Source organism: Helianthus annuus, chromosome 14, assembly GCF_002127325.2.
Source record: "Helianthus annuus cultivar XRQ/B chromosome 14, HanXRQr2.0-SUNRISE, whole genome shotgun sequence".
In the NCBI taxonomy this organism is placed as follows: domain Eukaryota; kingdom Viridiplantae; phylum Streptophyta; class Magnoliopsida; order Asterales; family Asteraceae; genus Helianthus; species Helianthus annuus.
In genome coordinates, this window is record NC_035446.2 from 13457870 (window position 1) to 13477177 (window position 19308).

General features: G+C 39.7%; 1 protein-coding gene across 1 annotated transcript; it reads right to left on the minus strand.

The window, feature by feature from the left end:
* Window positions 1–18484: 18484 nt before the first annotated feature.
* LOC110906442 lies at window positions 18485–18823 on the minus strand. The gene has a single exon (XM_022151576.1). The coding sequence runs from the start codon at window positions 18821–18823 to the stop codon at window positions 18485–18487; it is 339 nt and encodes a 112-aa protein (XP_022007268.1).
* Between the last annotated feature and the right edge of the window lie 485 nt (window positions 18824–19308).

Genomic DNA, 19308 nt, shown 5'->3' on the forward strand with positions numbered 1-19308 from the left:
AACCAGTTTTCAAACGGGTCACATTGATAATACCCAACTACTAATGAGTTGGGGTCAATTGCCCGACAAAGCGGTATTTTATATACCGTACCCCCCAAGCCCGTATAAGGGAAAATAAGTTAAAAGTATTTACCTGAGCAAGTATAAACCACAAAAGCAAAAATGCAAGTGTCTTTTACTGGGCTCCTATTCTGGAACGAAGGTTTGATATAACCTATTAGAAGGGTCTTTTAACATAGCCTAGGCTTAGACCAGTTAGTTTCAAAGAGAAAATACGGTTTAATCGCGAGGAATGCGAAAACCTGGAAGGAATGTGACTTAGACCCTACAAGCTTGGATACTTGTATAATATGGGTAAACTAAACACATTCTGGTTTTAGAGACTAAGATGATACGATTTGACCCGTTTCGGCTAATATGCGTGAACTAGTCACATAAGCCGATCCGAACGTGAAAATGCGTAACGAGTAACCATATAAGTCATATGCAAGTTTCCTGAGATTATATGCACCAAATGTGTTGTAATATCAGTAAGGTATGTCCAATTATGCCCCAAATGGTTTTAAATTCAATTTACGCCTTATAAGGGCATTTTGGTCATTTTAAAGGGTATAAAAGAGTTAAACTAAGATTCTGAGTCTTATATCTGAATAAATCAGTAATTATACTTAGTTTATCATGTTATAACAGTAGGGTATCCTATATATGTGAATTTTATTGATTACAACCATCTTATGTGCCAAAAGGGCATTTTGTTAATTTCACATAAGCTTAAAGGGTCAAAACTGGGAATCTGAGTTTCTAACTCGGGTTTACTGTTATAATATAAATTTTTATAAAATATATCAGTAGGTATTAGACCTTTTATATAAAAACTAGTTTTGACATATACTATGTCGTAAAAATGCCAAAAAAGGCGGTTTGGGGCCATTTCCAGGTTTTAAAAGAAAAGCTGATATTTTTATAATTCCAGAAGGCTCAAAATATTATATTTAGCATAATAAATCAGTAGGAAAAAGTTTGGGGTCAAAAGGTTTTGTAAAACTCATTTTATGGCCGAAAAGGGCAAAACCGGCATAAGCCGAATTAAGCTTAAAACCTCTAGTTATGCTCATTCTAAAAACAAATAAAAATCTTTAAAATTCCCAAAATATTATTATATAACAGTGGGTATAAAGGTTTTGTATAAAATCTAAGTTTAAATAGGCTATGCGTTAATTACGCTAATTATTCACTAAGAGGGCTTCTAATTACGCTAATGAGCATAACTCTTAATCTAAACCTCAAACTGATGTCAAATTTTGGGAACAAGTTTATATTTCAGTATCTAACATGTCTACCCCTTTTGTTTTTCAAAAATCATGATTTTTAGACCTTTGGGCATAATGGTCAACATATGTGCATTTAACGGAATCATGCATATGAACAAGATATCTAATGAACCGAGTTGTATAATCACTGGAGGATATACTAACATGTTATTAGGTTCAAAAGAAGCTCTAAGGCAATCTTAATCTTGACTAAAACGGGTCAGAACTGAAAGTCAAAGCGAAAGTCAAACTATGCGACTTTCGGTTCCGAACCAGGTCTAAACAGAAAATCGTCGAGTTGAACATGTTGGAACATGTTCTTATACTTATTACCAAGTTATATTAATGTTCAAACAGGTTACATGCAACCTACATTGCTAATTATGTATTAATTTGAAATTAAGCATCCTGTTGACTTTTTATAGTTAGCATTGACTCGACAATTGACATGCTTAGAGTGGGAATCTGGAAATACCCTTTTAAGGATTTGTTACCCACTTAATTACCTTCCTAAAGGTATCTTTAATTCGTGATTTGACAGAGCACATTATGATTAATCACGAAGTCAAACCTTAATTACGATGGTTTGACTTTTACTTAATTAGTTAAGCTAGAACGGATTAAAGGAGGTTAAGAGCACTTACAAGAGTCCTAAGAAGGATTAGGGACTTAATGAGCACTTGTTGCTGTCCAAGGAAGTTCCAGAAATAAGCTCCAAGTGAGTGACACAATGAAATGATCAAAGTTCACCACTTCACCTCCTTATATAGGGACCAAGATGCTCTAGGATCAAGACATGGAAGTCTAGGATAGTTACAAGATCACCCCAGGTGTCCCTAAGAGCCTAAAGACTGCCTAGTAAGCCCATGGTTTCGTAATTTTACGTTTTAAGTCGGTTAAACGGGTTGGACAGGCAGCTGTCCATTTTCTACTGCCAGCGACCTCCTTACGGACCGTAAGCACAAGGTCTTGCGGTTCGTATGCTCCTCTTACGGACCGTAAGCTAAAACGGTTACGGTCCGTAACCGACCTTGCTGAAACATGTCCAGGTGCCCTCCTTACGGACCGTAAGCCTTAGGCCTTGCGGTCCGTAAGAGTTGGTCAGAGGACAAAATTTTGTGAATTTTCAAGTCTTGACCATGCACTTAAATCACTCCGAATTCAGACCATTATTTTCAGGTGTGGGGCCTCATGCTCAGCCATTGCATGTTTGGTTAAGTCTTACATGTCCCCCATTTAATTCATTCACAAGGGTCTTGCAACAATGACGGAGATTACCAAGAATGAGTCTTGGATTATCTCAATAGTTGGCCAAGCTTCAAGATTTTCCTTTATTTTATTTATAAGGATTTTATTTAACTTTAGAAGTAGTATCAACCTATAATTCCAAAGTCCTTGATAAAGACGCAACTTTATTTATTTGAGAGCAACCGGTTATCATACGAGATGATTATCAATTGATTTAAGGATCTTGGGATTTATAAAAATTTGGGTCGTTCAGAGGTAATTTTAAATAACATGACGCCCTTTTTATTAGAAATCCTACCTTACATCTTTTATTTAATCTGGTTTCTCTGACACGTCTGTCTAACGTGACACGTGTCTTTCTTTTAATGGACAGGAATTTTCGAGGTGTTACACATATACTCAGCAATCTTTGGACCATCCATCTTGAGGTTCCAAGACTCGGTTTCCAACTTTTGAATCTCAGCCCTCGAACATTACTTCTTGCGCATAAGTTCCTTCATCTCGTCCCATGTCATAGCATACGCAGCCTCTTCTCCCAAAGTCTGAACTTGGAGGTTCCACCATGATAGAGCTCTGTCTAAGAACAGTCCAGAAATGTAGGTGACCTGGTGCTCTGGCGCACACTTGCTCATTCTCAGCACAGAATCGGTTTTCTCAACCCATCTAACGAAAGCTACAGCACCCCCGGTGTCGTCGAAATTCAGAGGCTTGCAGTCAAGGAACTGCTTGTAGGTGCAGCCTGTACAAGCAACATCATTCACAGAAAGCTTTAGCGAACGCACATGGAACGTCCAAATGTAACGTAATGTGTCTTTAGTGACTTAAACATTACCATGAGGTGGGTTGTTTCCTAAGGTACCTCCGCTGTGTTAGGCCTCGTGCTGTGCTATTGCTTGTGAAATCTGTTCTTGTAGTTCAGCCTCTGTTGTGGGCAACTGGTTGTTTCTTCGAGGAGGCATCTTCTAGAAGAAGATTGTATAGGTCAGGTCTTATGTATATAAGTATTACGTGTATGTAATAGCATTTATCAACGCAAGTAAGCATGTAACATCACATTCATATTGCCAATGTATAATTCAACAATGCATATAATGAGAACATTGCGATTGAGCTTTCATAAATCAACGACCACAATTACAGTTACATGTTCTACAAATGTATCGTATCACATCAAAAGGGACTACAGGGTCACACTACCCTTGTCCAAAATGTCTATCAATCTACAACAGTCATATACTCAAAAAGTGGTCTCCAAAAGGCTTTGCAAGCTAGGCTCAATAGCAATACTCTCATCAAAAGCAGGCTACCTACATAAAACCAAAAACTGGTTATGCTGATGGTGGTGGAGGAGGAGGTGGAGGAACAAAAAGCAAGCTGCGCACATGCGCTAGCTCCTCCTCAAGATCATAAACGTGCCGCAATAGATAACTCATCTGCTGCTCCATGGTGAGAAATCGAACATCAAAATCTGGATAAGGCAAAAGAGGAGCAGGCGGTGTCGCAAAAGGTGACAGACATGAACAAGGTGGAGGACGTGGAGTCCTCTCAAGCTCCATAACTCTACGACACAGGATCTCCTGCTGGAGCTGCAATGACAAGAGTAGGTCATCCCTCGTGTAACCAATAAAGTGGGAGGGATGGTATGGATCAGAAACTGGCATAGTATTCGGTGGAAACCATATGAGTGGCTCACCTGGCGGTGTAGAAGTAAAATGAGCAGCAGGTGTATACCGAGGCATGTGAGGAAAAGCTACTGACACGTGTGGAACCTGGCTAGGCTGCTGGCTAGACGAACCTTCCCCTGGACGGGGTGCGGGAATGTCCTGTAAGAAAGTGATAGGTAGGTCAGTGCGGTGTACATCAGACACAATCGGGTGAAAAGGGGCAACATCAGCAAGTGTATGTGTTTGTGGGGAAGTAACAGGCTCAATAAAAGGGGGTACATCATCATCATCCTCTATCCACCCATTGTTGGTGAAGGCGTATCGGGGATCTATCTGATCAGCAAAAGCAGCAGGGTCAGTGATGTGCACAAAATGCAACATATAAATTACATCAATTGTGGCATAAAACTAACCCTTTTTTAGTACTAATGTTGGAAAAAGTGTGCTTTTGTCTTACTTTTGTATTTTCAGGATTAAATGAGCTCAATTGAAGGGTGTGGTGGGCCACATGAAAGTTGGAGTTGTATGAAAGAAATAGATGATCAACCAGAGACGGTAAACTACATTGATAACAGACCTAGGCCGTCGGGTCCTCCAACGGGTACCTACAAGCAAGGATGGCGTAACCACCCTAACCTTGGTTGGAGAGAACCTGGCAATAGTAGTAACCAACAAAACCTAAACCAACGAACAAACTTTCAACAACCATGAAACGAGTCACAAAATTTCTCTCAACAACAAGGTGGACGAGAAAGGCTTGAAGATACTGTATCTCGCCTCATCTCCGATACTAAAAAGAAAAACTCGGATTGATTTCAACAATTGGAATCGAATTTTAGAAATCAACAAGCTAGTATACAAACATTGAAAAACAAATAAATCAATTAGCTCAAAATTTCTCCGAGAGACCACAAGGCGCGTTACCAAGTAATACCGAAGCAATCCCAAAAGCACAAGTCCATCTCATAACATTGAGAAATCGTACCGTGGGTTCCAAAGAGGCTCCACCACCGCCAACTGAGGGAAGCAAAACACCGCCCCAACAAGAGAAGGCTTCTCCTCCAATTCAAGAGCCTACCAAGGCTCCTCCGGTTCCATACCCCGGTAGGTTAATTCGCCAAAAGACCAATGAGCAATTCGCAAAATTCGAAAATTTACTATAAAAATTGCATGTTAATATTCCATTTATCGAAGTCCTAACTCAAATGCCTAAATACTCAAAATTCATGAGGGACTTCCTCACTCATAAAAGGAAAATTGAATCATTGCAATTAGTTAACTTAGGCGAAGAATGCTCCGCCCTTGTACTCAACAAACTCCCACAAAAGATGATTGATCCTGGAAGTTTCACGATTCCTTACTCGATCGGGGAATCCCCCGTTCGTAATGCACTAGCCGACCTTGGGGCTAGCATTAACCTCATGCCTGCATCAATGTTCAAACGACTCGGCCTAGGAAAAACAAGCCCTACCAAGATGAGTATACAACTTGCCGACAGATCCATCAAATACCCGCAAGGTGTCGCTGAAAATCTATTGGTCAAAGTCGACAATTTCGTCTACCCGGCCGACTTTGTCATACTAGATATGGAAGAGGACACCGAAGTCCCCCTCATACTAGGGAGGCCATTTCTAGCCACTGCACAAGCAGTGGTAGACATGAATGATGGTACACTTACTTTGAAGTTTGGGGATAAGAAGTGAAGTTTGGGGTTGGGAAGAGAGTAGAGGACGATGACCCGGTCAATTACATGAAGGTCATTGATTTGAGTTTGGATGATGCTCTTCGACGGTGCAACATGGGATGCAAAACATCCCACTCGGATAACATGTGACCAGACTTTGGGTCTAGCCAAGGACCCTTATAAACGTGGCGCACCACGGAGGCATTCCGCGGAACTATCCTTAGTTTAGTTTAGCTTAGATTAATTTTTAGTTTAATTTTAATTTTCAGGAATAAAACACACTCTGGATGGTGAAGGATAACAAGGGAAACTTGCACCAGCACCCCATGCACAGAAACAGAGCTTCCCGACAAAATTTCATCATTACAGCAAGTTCGGCACGGGCCGTGTCCACCCGACACGGCCCCGTGCTGCACGATCTGCAGAAAACGGCCAGTTCAGGTAACTGGACATGGGCCGTGTTCACTGAACACGCCCCCGTGTCCAGGCTTCTGTTTCTTTTTACAAACTTCTGTTACTGGCTCTTGAACACGGGGCCGTGCCCGGTCACCACGGGGCCGTGCCCAGAGTACCAGTAACATAAAATTTTGCTTTTAACACCATTTTACACATTCAATCAACCTAAAAACTTATTTTTGGGACACATTGAGGACAATGTGTAATTTAAGTGTGGGGGGGGGGGGATGCTAAAACTTTGAATCTTGCAAGTCCTAATTAACAAGCCTTACACAAAACTCTATTGGAACCGCTAAACACCCCAAATTTTTTTCCAAAATTTTTATTTTCTTTTTACTTGTCTAGGTTTAAGTTGGGAATTTCAAGTTCTAACAAGGTTATATTTTTACAAATTTACAACCGATAGCGTCGTGATAAAAAGAACCAACACAAGAAAATTATGAAACGGCATGACAAGCTTAGTTAAAATTTGATTATATATACTTGATCACATAAAAACCCATTCCCACAAAAGTGAGTTTTGAGACTTTATTGAGCATACAAATACATATCTTTACACTAAATGCTCATTTTTCGTTTCTTGTGTGAATAGCCGCTTGGCTCTTACGACTCTAAAACTTGCCACGACAATGCATTCCCGATCCTTACCAACTTAAACCCGAGTAAGTAAATGATGGAGGCATTAGGACTAACCCTTTTTCTTTCTACACCATTATTTTTCATTTTTTTTACCACCTACCCAAAATCCCCCTAGTTAACCCCTTTGAGCCTAAACCTTTTCATTTCTTAACTCAAAACAAACACCCTTTTTACCCACCAACACCCTTTTTATTTTAACCCTTTCTTTTAGTAACAAAGCTCGGTTTTTCTTATGACTTATGTTGAAAAAATAAATAAATAAATAAATAAATAAATAAAAAATTTTGATATGATGAAACCAAATAAACAAACAAGTTCATCAAAAATAACTTTGTTTGAAAGGAATGGTTCATCAAAATAAAATAAATTGTCAAAAATAAAAAAGTCTTTCAAAAACCGACGCTTTTTACGCTTTTCGCCCTTTTACTAACCACTAACCCAACCACCCACCATTAGCCCAAGCCTAACCCTTCACCCAAAAAGTCCTCTTGATATTTACAAAGGTATATAGTTAAAAAGGAGGAGGATTGATTGTTTGGCAAGGTTATGGTAGGAGTAAGTTCCATGCCGCTCTCGAGTGATTCACTAAAAATACACCTTCGTCCGAGTGTTGAGTGATCCCCCGTGAGGTATGTGAACTTGTATATAAATGGAATTTTAAAAAGGCATGTTATGCCCTAATAAGTAATTTATCTTATGAAACGTTTTTAATAAATCATGACGAATATGATTGTAAATAAATAAAAATACAACTTAATAAAGAATCTTGGAAATCCCGACACTCTATGACAAGCCCAAAAACCTTCTCTTCTACCCATTCCATTTGGGAGTGAAAAAGCCACATTATAAAGAGTTTTGCTTGAGTACAAGCAAAGATTCAAGTGTGGGGGTATTTGATGTGCACAAAATGCAACATATAAATTACATCAATTGTGGCATAACGCTAACCCTTTTTAGTACTAATGTTGGAAAAAGTGTGCTTTTGCCTTCCTTTTGTATTTTCAGGATTAAATGATCTCAAATAAACAAAAGAAGCAAAAAGGCAGCTAAATCTAACATAAATACAAGAAAAAGAGCAAACGTAGCATGCCCGACCTCCCGACAGCATCTTCCCAAGCAAAACAAGAAGACAGAAGACCGAACACGCCCCGTGCTCAGTGAGCACGGGGGCGTGCCCAAGTGTCAGCAGAAAAGACAAAGTGGTAGAAGCTTCCATCGCCCACCACGGGGCCGTGCTCAGCGGATACGGGGCCGTGGTCAACTATAAGATTCGCGGAATGCAGGCAAATCTTGATAGTACAGATATGCTTCTGCACACGGGGTCGTGCTCAGCGGACACGGGGGCGTGGTCAACTAATGCAGACAAACTGCATTTAATGAAGAAAGAGAGGAGGACGGACACGGGGCCGTGCCCGAGCTTCTGTTCAGCCTATAAATAGGAGTGCTTGGAGCTCTTGTAACTGATACCTTGGCACACTACCTCTCTCACACTTCACCCACCACCCACCACCATCACAACACCATCATCCACCACATCATCCATTGTCCATCATAGAGTGTGTGAGTCGTCTCGGGATCCAAGATTGATTGTAAGAGTTCTTGACAATCAAAGGCCATGTTTGCCTAAGTCTCTTACATTACTTGGTGAAGACAAGTGTTTAGTGTAATAATTGTTTATTTTAATCTTTTGCACTTTTTAATTGGTTTTGTATTAATGACTTTAATAACTAGTTTCTTATGTTGAAGGTGATTCTTCCTTATCATTTGTTCGTGGTGTCTTGGCATTATTTTACTGTCTATATAAAATAAAAGATTTTCACCATTCATATCTCCACGGTCTATATGGAGGTATGTTGGCTACCTGGTCGGGGGTTTAGGGAACGGTTTGGTAAGAGTCTTGCCATTGTTCAGTGTATAGATCCTGCAAAGGACCTGGGTCAAATTTAGTAGGACCTCCTTCAATACCCACCGGTATTGGATGGCGGGGGTCCAAACTCTTTGATTCCCTCATAAGTTAAACTACTATTAAAATTTTAACCCGGCTACTTAGGACTATATCCTTGCTGACTCAGACTACTTAGTCGAGGGTAACGTCGCCTTCAAAAGAGGGGCCTACCACATTATGCCTTAATAACTTAATTAATTATCTTTCAATAATCCGACCCTTTAGGATTGTATCCTTGCTGACTCAAACTACTGGGTTGAGGGTAACGTCGCCTTCAAAAGAGGGGCCTACTACAATAACTAAGATAATCTCTTAAACAAGTGCAAAAGTGCGAAAATAATCAAAGGTTACACTACACACGAGTCGGATCCAAGTGATTCATCTTGTCTACCTGTTTTTACTTTTATTTTTATTTTCAGCATTTTAGTTAGTTTTATTTTTCTAGCTTAAAAACCTTTTTCTAACATTTTTATTTGATTAGACGTTGAGGATAAACCGGTACTAAAAGCTCTTGTGTCCTTGGATGACCTCGGTATCTTACCAACACTATACTACGTCCACGATCGGTGCACTTGCCCATATGTGTGTTTAGTGTTAGTGAATATCGTGTTTATAAATTTAAAACTTGGCTAAAAAGTGTAAAAAGGGCTTAAAATATATACCTAAAATATATACACACTGACACGCATCAGTCAGTGGGTGCAGGAATCGGGTCTGGTATAAGGGGTGCAACTACAGGTATGCCAAATGGTACAGGATCTTATCAGGCATCGGCTCAGGAGCTGGCATCTGCTCAGGATCATTAGGTGCATCAACAGGCTGATCGTCGGGAACAAAGTCAATCTCATGTCCAGGCTCAACGTCATGTGGGGGAACCAGTGCAGCCGACATGGCTGTGTCGTCATCAGTATTAGGGGCGTAACGTCGCAGTCCCACTGCATGCAAGGCGGTGGATGACACAGACTCGAAGGAATCTGGAACAGAATGATCAGATGAAATCTCAATAATAGGAATCTCAACGAATGGAACAACAATGACGTCCTCAGCTGGAACTCCATCACCCTGGGCAGCATCAGGGGGACCATCAATGAAAAGATCGACATCATCATCAGACAAGTCATCAAAAGGCAAATCCTCGAGAGGAAAAGCAGCAAGAGGCAAAGGGGCGAGGATCAGAACCATGACATGCTCACCATCGGGATGTCCGAGGATAAGATGGTCCTAGTCAGGAATAGGAACAAGAAAGGGATCCTCGTCGGGTAAACCATCAGCTTGCGGTACATCGTCGCCAAAGTCGGGTAGTGCAAAAGGCTGGAAATCATCATCGTCATCTGACATCATCTCCGGGTCACTCTTAGTGTTGGAGGTAAAAATCTCTGGCTCTGGGACGATCTCGTCGTCCGAAACAATGGCCATGGGGTCGACAGTATCAGACAGTCCACTCTCAGACGAAGACATGGTGTCTGTAACAAAACAATGACAACATATGCACATATATCAACAGTCATCAATAAGCATGTAATCAGTAACAATGTATGCACGTATCCAACCTAGTCTTCCCAGACTATCCCACCCAGCCTCTCAGACTGAACTACCAAGTCTCTCAGACTAAACCTCCTAGTTTCTCAAACTGAACTACCCAATCTCTCAGACTGAACCATAACCTTGAAATGTGTTTCGTGTCTTTTGTTTGTAAAAAAATGTTTGTCTTCCTGGATCTGGGCGTTGTATGCAATGAAAGTATGTTGTGAAAACATTTTCGTGAGAGCCCTAATGATTGTAGTCTAGACTCGAGAAGGATACCTAGTTCACTACAATCGAAGCTCTGATACCAAGCTGTCACAACTTTTGCGGAAGCGTGATTATAGCGTGACTTTCTTAATACCATTGCATTCAATCATAACATCAACTAAATGATAAAACCATAGATTTGTCATCCATTAAATAAGTTTGAAAACATCACAACATTGTTTTAAAGCGTAGACTTCAATTTCAAATTACAACCATACGAATTGTTTTAGAGTTCACCAAGGACTCATCAAAAGACATTAAATAAAACCAAGGTTTGGAAGACGTGTCTCGTCCAGGATTAAGACACCCAACCCAAACCTCAAAACCATGGATGACATCTTTATTCACAACGCAGGATGAAACTTCCAACGCCCGCCAGATCCACTTACTAATTCCATGAAATACATGTATTTTGTAAACATCAACAAAAGTTGAGCGAGTTCGTGTGTTTGTTTGAGTGTATGTATAAACCATTGAAACCACTGTAAGTATGTATGTATGTTTATAAATCCCGGTATGAAACCAACAAGGAAAACAGATCACCAATGGTTTGCAAGGCCATTGATATGTGTGACGTGATGGAGGTAGCTCAAACCTAGCAAATTTTGCACCGGGCTTCTGGCTGTAAGACATAGTCTACCCATGGGCCAAACCCTGGTCCAACATGGGCGGGGCTCGCTACACCCAAATAGATCTATCACTCATGTCCCTCGGTCCTATAACTAGGATTGATGGCCTTAAGCGTTATGCCCACCACTCACATGATCTAAGTGTACCCTTCCTTAGCTAACCATACCAAATAGTAATGTATTTAAACAGTTGTAACATGTATTTCACCCCCGAAGTTATAAAACTGAAAACAGTTAAAGAAAAGGGGGAACACGAAACTCACTGTCTTGCATCTTCAACAATCGTAACTTGTACTTCTCCGGTGAACACGACTACCTACAACGTACTAATGTTTATTAGACGAACGGGCCGTGCCTTGACTTAGTGTTAACGTTCTTGAGTTACATTTCTTTTACGCTTCTGATATTATTCCAAGTTATATAATTATTGTCAAAATAATTAATATAACTTGAATTATAATTATAAATTTCTGGAATAATTGTTAAACAATATTTTTTGTAATAGTACTTCTCAAGTATTTATACTTGTATTTCCTTCCCAAGGATGGGGGTATCTTATACATGTGTATTTTGTCATATTTTGGGGTCTTATTCCGGTGTATATTTATACGTACGAGAATACGTATTCTTAATGTATTTATTAAGTATCCTCATTCTTAATTAGTTATTAAACTTTCCAGAATATTATTTCTAATAAAAGTCCACCAACATATATATTTCCAAAATATATATTTAAGGAATATTTCTTAGAAAAATTATTCATAATTTTTCTTTTGGCAAAATATTTGTAGTTCCAAAATAATATATTTTCAAGTCTAACTTATAATATATATATATATATATATATATATATATAAACTTATCTTAATCCAAAAATAATGTATTTCAAGTTTACTCAAGAAAATATTTATTTTTCCCAAAAATTATATATCTTCTAATAATTCCAAAGAAAATATATATTCTTATACTTGTCAAAAATACTATATTTTTCCCTTGTCAAGATGTGCTATACCCTTGAAGTAATTGTGAAAATCATATTTTCATTCCTTTGTATTCAAAATACTATTTACCAAACTATACTTGCGAACATATTTTCCGGAATATTTTGTAAGTTACATTTCTTGTTCAGTTTCGCCAATATTTTTGTGTGTAACTTGTATATTTATTCCTCGAAATTTTGGTAATACTTTGGATGGTAATCCTTAGTATTTTTATGTGTTATATTATTTTAAGTCCTAAAATAACATAACTATTACACAAAGTATACACATAATCACACCTGTGTGTCTTCATTGTATATATATATTCTAAATATATATTTATCCATTTTTATTTATAAAACCAACCTTCAATATTTGTATTTCTGTAACAAAAATAATGGCAAGGTTTATATAGAAAACTCATGGTTAAAATACACTTTTAAATATGTGTTTAAAAATATTTTTCTAAGTGTTAATATTTTTAGAAAATTTTGCCATAGTTTCCCCCTAAAAATGGAGGTTTCCATGCTTTCAAGCATATCATTTTCTTTTGTACAAATCATCACAATCAATCCACAATCAACACTAAACAATCTTTACTTATCAATCTTGCCAAAGTCATGCATATTCTACTCCTTCATGAACTTGAAAGTTTATGAAAATTTGTAGTAACTTGGTAGTGTGTTTAGTGAGTTTAGTTACCCTTTAAAGTGTGGTTGTTTACTTAAAAACATCATTCTAGAAAGATTTAGATGTTTACAACTTGTAATCATGTTTTATAAAAATGTTTCTTTATGAAATTTTCTTGTTACACAAGTGTTTCTACACTTGTTTAACAACCAAAAATAGTGTTTGTTTATGTAAGAATCAAGATTTAACAAAACTCATATTTTTAACTTGGTTCTTTTGAAATACCATTTATAAATCCTTAGATCTATATGTTTAACAACTTACTTTGATCATGATTTTCAAGAAAACAACTTTATTCTTTCCAAGTTCATTATTCAAGTGTGGATGATCTTTCATCCTACAACCTTCTCACTTTCTCATCTTGCTAGACTATGTTTCTAATCATGATCTAGCAAGATGTTATGATGATCAACATCATTTCTACAAACATGTAATGACCAACAGGCATACATCTCAAAAACAACTTAGTTTCATCAAGATTACATCATCATTCAAGCTTATGTTCAAATTTCATGCTTATGTTCTTTAGTGTTCTTGATGTTCTTGATTATGATACTTCTTTAACCACTCAAAATAGAAGTAATATGGAGTGTACAAGGATCTTACCACTTTCTCAAGGCTATGGATGAATCAAGAGTAGAAATCAAGAGGATAAAAGCAAATAGAGAAGGTCCTTCAAGTTCCAAAGCCACCAAGCTTCCTTATCTTGCTTCTAACACCTTTGTATGGTCTTGGAATGGTTGAAGATTGAACAAAAATGATGGAGGTGTGTGGGTGACGGTTCGGCCGAGAACAAGCAAGGAGAGGGAAGAAGAAGTGTGTGTGATGTGTGTGAAGTTATGAACTCAAGATCTCCAAGGTTTACTTATAAACCATTTTAACCAATTAACTCTTGTGTAATATGTTGCAAAAAGTAAAACAAGATCTAATGTAATAGTGAAATAAAATCTTGGAGGCATAGTGGTGAGGTATGGCCGTGCATAGGTGGGGGGGGGGTCTAGATGTAGGTTTAACTAGTTTGATTACTTACTAGTTCAAAATCAAGTATATAGTTAGTTACTTAGTTACATGATATTTTTAGGAGGTGTTATGATGTTCTGGGATCATAACTAGCTTGGAAACATTAAAACAATGCTTCTAGTGTAAATTTGGTGTTTCAGGTAGTGTCCGGTTGTTCGGTTAGATACTGACTCATTAAAGTGCTAGACTTTGCAGTTTAGTGTTCTTTATGTACCCTTTTGTGACACTTTTAATTCCCGACACTTAGGAAAGCATTCAGGATCATTTTACCATGTTTCTGCATAAAATTAGTATGTTAAAATGCTGATTTATGTTGAATTTTGCTGAATTCAGCACTTTGGGTGAGTTTTAGGCACTTTCCGGCACTTAAACTACCACCTAGAAAAGTAGTTTTGTGATCCTTGTTTCCCTACACACTATACTAGTGTAGTACTTGGTTTCTGGTTCATTATGTGTCTCAACACACTGTCTGTCTATGTACTGAACTCCGTCAGCATATTCCTAATTTATCAGATAACTGTGCTAACTCTACTTAATGCATCATTTGAGGCAATATAGCTTTTTTTTTGCAATATTGGTATGACATTTAACTATGTATGATGCAAATATTTGTGTATGGCAGTAATCAGAATGCAGTTAATCGAAATTTCAGCACAATCATTAAGCATTAATCAAGATTAATTAATTGTACGGATACCTGGATTTTTGACAGTGGTCACATGGCACGACGCCACGGGATGGTTCATAAGGCTTATTTGACCTCAGGGGTCGCGTTGCGCCACTAGAGGCCCTTTTCATCGTGGCATGACGCGACAACGTGTTTTTGGCAGTAAGTTGCGTAAATTTTTGAGTTATGCCTTAGAAAATTTTTCAACTGTTACCAATCCTTCCCAAAACCATCCCAAATTTTTCTAAGTGTTGGGACTTACCTAGAATGTCGTTTTCTTCTCAAATTCAGTTCCTCGATGGTATGATTTCTGCAAAATTTCTCAAACACACGAAACAAAGAAACAAAAAACTACGAAAATTAACAAAATTTACAAACGGTACATACTCTACACTTGGGATTTCATCCCAAAACACTAATTGACGGCTTTGGATGGGATTTCGAGAGGAGTTTCCTCCATCTCATTCTTGTTTATCGCTCCTCCAATGTAGTGCTTCAACCGATGACCGTTTACCTTCCAACTACGGCCATCCGACTCATCCATGATCTCCACCGCTCCATACGGAAACACGTAATGAACCATATAAGGTCCCGACCACTTCGATTTCAACTTCCCCGCAAACAACTTCAACCTTGAGTTGTAAAGAAGCACTTTATCCCCCTTGCTAAGCTCCTTCACTTTTCTTAACTTCCTATCATGTGAAGCCTTCGTTTTCTCCTTGATTCCCAACGATCGAACATAAGCCGCATCCCTAAGCTCCTCAAGCTCATGGATTTGAAAGAAACGCTTCCTAGCGGCTTCGGTCATGTCAAGGTTAACGGTCTTTAATGCCCAAAGCGCTCTATGTTCTAACTCTGCGGGAAGGTGACAAGCTTTTCCATAGACGATCATGAATGGTGTGGTTCCTAAAGGTGTCTTGTAGGCGGTTTGAAACGCCCACAATGCATCGTCTAGCTTGTCAGGCCAATCCTTCCTATATTTACCAACGATTTTCTCTAAGATTCGTTTGATACCGCGATTCGCGTTCTCCACTTGACCACTTGTCTGTGGATGATATGCGGTAGACAAACGATGAGTGACTCCGTAGCGTGCAAGAAATTTTTCCATCAATGCATTGCAAAAGTGAGTACCACGGTCACTAGTTAAGGCTTTAGGTGTACCGAATCGGGAAAAGAGTTTCTTAAGGAACTTCAACACTACTCGGGCTTCTTTTGTAGGAAGAGCTTGAGCCTCAACCCACTTAGACACGTAGTCAATCGCCACAAGTATGTAACGGTTTCCTTTGGAGTTTTGAAAGGGTCCCATGAAATCGATGCCCCAAACGTCAAAAACCTCCAACACTTGGATCGGGTTTTGAGGCATCTCATCTTTGGCGGAAATATTTCCAGTTCGTTGACAAGCATCACATGTCTTCACAAACTCGACGACATCTCGAAGTACGCTAGGCCAATAAAAACCGCAATCAAGCACCTTTTTAGCGGTGGCGTATGCACCATGGTGACCTCCCGTGAGGCCTTCATGTACATGTTTGATGATGTTCCAACCTTCCTCTCTCGACACGCAACGTCTTAGAATCCTATCTCCCCTTATCCTAATGAGAAAAGGATTATCCCACACATATTTCCTTGATTCACTAAGGAATTTCCTACCTTGTTGTGTGGTTATTCCTCTCACAATATTGCCACTAGAAAGATAATTCGCTAAATCACAAAACCAAGGCAATCCTTCCTTCTCGGCTTCAACAAACTCAATAGATTCGTGAGGGAACGTATCTCCTATCTCATCCTCACGAATCTCCTCTCGCCTAGGGTCCTCTAACCGCGAAAGATGATCGGCCGCCACGTTTTTGGCCCCTATCTTGTCTCTAATTTCAATATCAAACTCACAAAGCAATAGAATCCACCGAATGAGTCGGGGTTTAGCGTCTTTCTTTTGAAAAAGAAAACGCAACGCGGAATGGTCGGTGAAAACTATGGTTTTGGATAGAACGAGGTATGAGCGGAATTTGTCGAAAGCAAACACTACGGCTAAGAGTTCTTTCTCCGTGGTGGTGTAGTTCTCTTGAGCATCATTTAGCGTTTTGCTCGCGTAGTATATGGGGTGGAAGTGCTTATCCTTTCTTTGTCCTAATACCGCTCCAATGGCATAGTCACTCGCATCGCACATGAGCTCAAACGGCAAGCTCCAGTCGGGCGAGATAAGAATAGATGCACTAACAAGCTGTTCCTTCAAAAAGTTGAAGGATTTAAGACACACCTCGTCAAAGACGAATGGAACATCTTTCTCTAGCAAACGGGTCATGGGGCGAGTAAATTTTGAGAAATCCCTAATAAAGCGCCTATAGAAGCCCGCATGACCTAGAAAACTCCGGATCGACTTAACACTCGTGGGTGGAGGTAACCTACTAATGGTATCTATTTTCTCACGATCTACCTCTGTACCATCCCTAGAAATTTTGTGTCCTAACACAATACCTTCCGTCACCATGAAGTGACACTTCTCCCAATTCAACATAAGTTTTGTCTCGACACACCGCTTCAACATCTTGTCGAGATTCTTCAAACACTCATCAAAAGAGCTACCATATACCGAAAAATCATCCATGAAAACCTCCATGGAACTCTCTATCATATCCTGAAATATGGCAACCATGCACCGCTAAAAGGTAGCTGGAGCGTTACATAGCCCAAATGGCATGCGTCGGTACGCATAGGTGCTAAAGGGGCATGTAAAAGTGGTCTTATCCTGATCCTCCGGTGCGATGGGGATCTGGAAGTACCCGGAAAAACCTTCGAGAAAACTAATAAAATTGTTGACCCGCGAGACGCTCCAACATTTGATCGATGAAGGGCAATGGGAAGTGGTCTTTTTGGGTGGCATCATTAAACTTTCGGTAGTCGATGCACACGAGCCAACCCATGACCGTACGAGAAGGGATAAGCTGGTTCTTCGAATTCATAACAACGGTCATCCCTCCCTTCTTACGGACAACCTGAGTGGGACTAACCCAAGGAGAATCGGAAATGGGATATATCATCCCGGCATCTAGGAGTTTAAGAACCTCCTTCTTCACAACATCTTGCATGTTGGGGTTGAGCCACCTTTGGGGTTGCAGCACCAGTTTATAAATAATCATCCTCCATGAGTATCCGGTGGGTGCAATAAGAACGGCTTATGCCCTTGATGTCGGACAACCTCCATGCAATGGCCTCCTTGTTGGCCTTCAACACCTCCAACAACCTCAACTTCTCTTCCTCTTCCAACTTTGATGAGATAATGACGGGTAGCTCGAAACCTACCCCTAAGAAAGCATACACTAAATGAGATGGAAGTACCTTAAGCTCTAAGGGTGGGGGTTGGGTGGTGTCATCACTAACGGCTAAGACTTCGGGGATTAAAGGACTCCGCTCAACTTCTACTTCATATACCCTCTTCAACTCCTCTTCTACCTTCTCTCCTACCACTAAGTCCGCTCCACTAATATACTCTAAACAATGGTCGACACACGAGATGAACGAATTCAAGAAGTAGACGGAATGGCAAGACCACTATAGTCATCGGAACCACTCGAGTGGTTCATGGAACGCTCTATCTCAAAGGTGACTCTCTCCTCACCGACCCTAAGGGTGATCTTACCATCATGAACGTCTATGAGTGATTTAGCGGTATGCAAGAATGGACGACCAAGTATAATGGGAACTCTCTCATCCGCTTCCATATCAAGAATTACGAAATCGGCGGGAAACACAATTTTGTCTACCTAAACTAGCAAATTCTCAACTATACCCCTAGGGTATTTCATGGACTGATCGGCTAAAGATAATGTCATTCGGGTAGGTGAAAGCTCTCCAAGGTCTAGCTTCTCATAAAGAGAAAAGGGCATCAAATTGATGCTAGCACCTAGGTCGGCTAAGGCTCTAGTATTAGTGTTACTGCTGAATAGACAAGGAATAGTGAAAATACCCGGATTGGTAAGCTTTTCGGGAAGCTTATTTAAAACAACGACTGAACACCCTCCATTTAACGGGACATTAGATAACTCCCCTAACTTCTCTTTGTTCCAAAGAAGGTCTTTCAAGAATTTCGCGTACTTAGGCATCAATTGAAGTGCCTCAATGAAAGGAAGATTAATCTTCAATTGCTTGAAGATATCTAAGAATTTCCCGTATTCCCTTGAGTACTATTGGTTCCTAAGACGTGTAGGAAATGGGACATGCGAATGGTCTATGAGTGGGGAAGGTCTAACATCTATGGGTGGTTTCTCTACCTTCTTATCACCATGAGACTCACCGGACTGTGCGGTACTTGCTGGGCTTAGCCTCGATTGCACTTTGCCGGGAGCCTCCATCTCTCTTTCTTCATCTAGAATCTCCTCATCTTCCTCAACTACTCTCTCCTCAACTCTAGGGTTCCCTACAGTTTTGCCACTACGAGTGGTAATGGCTTTAGCATGAGCATTAGGGTTTGGTTGGGTGTTACCCGCAAACTGACCGGGTAATCTCTCCTCTAGTTTCCTAGACATATCTACTACGACCCTTTGGTGGTCTTGGAAAGAGGCTTGATGGTTCTTAAGCATAAGGTCAT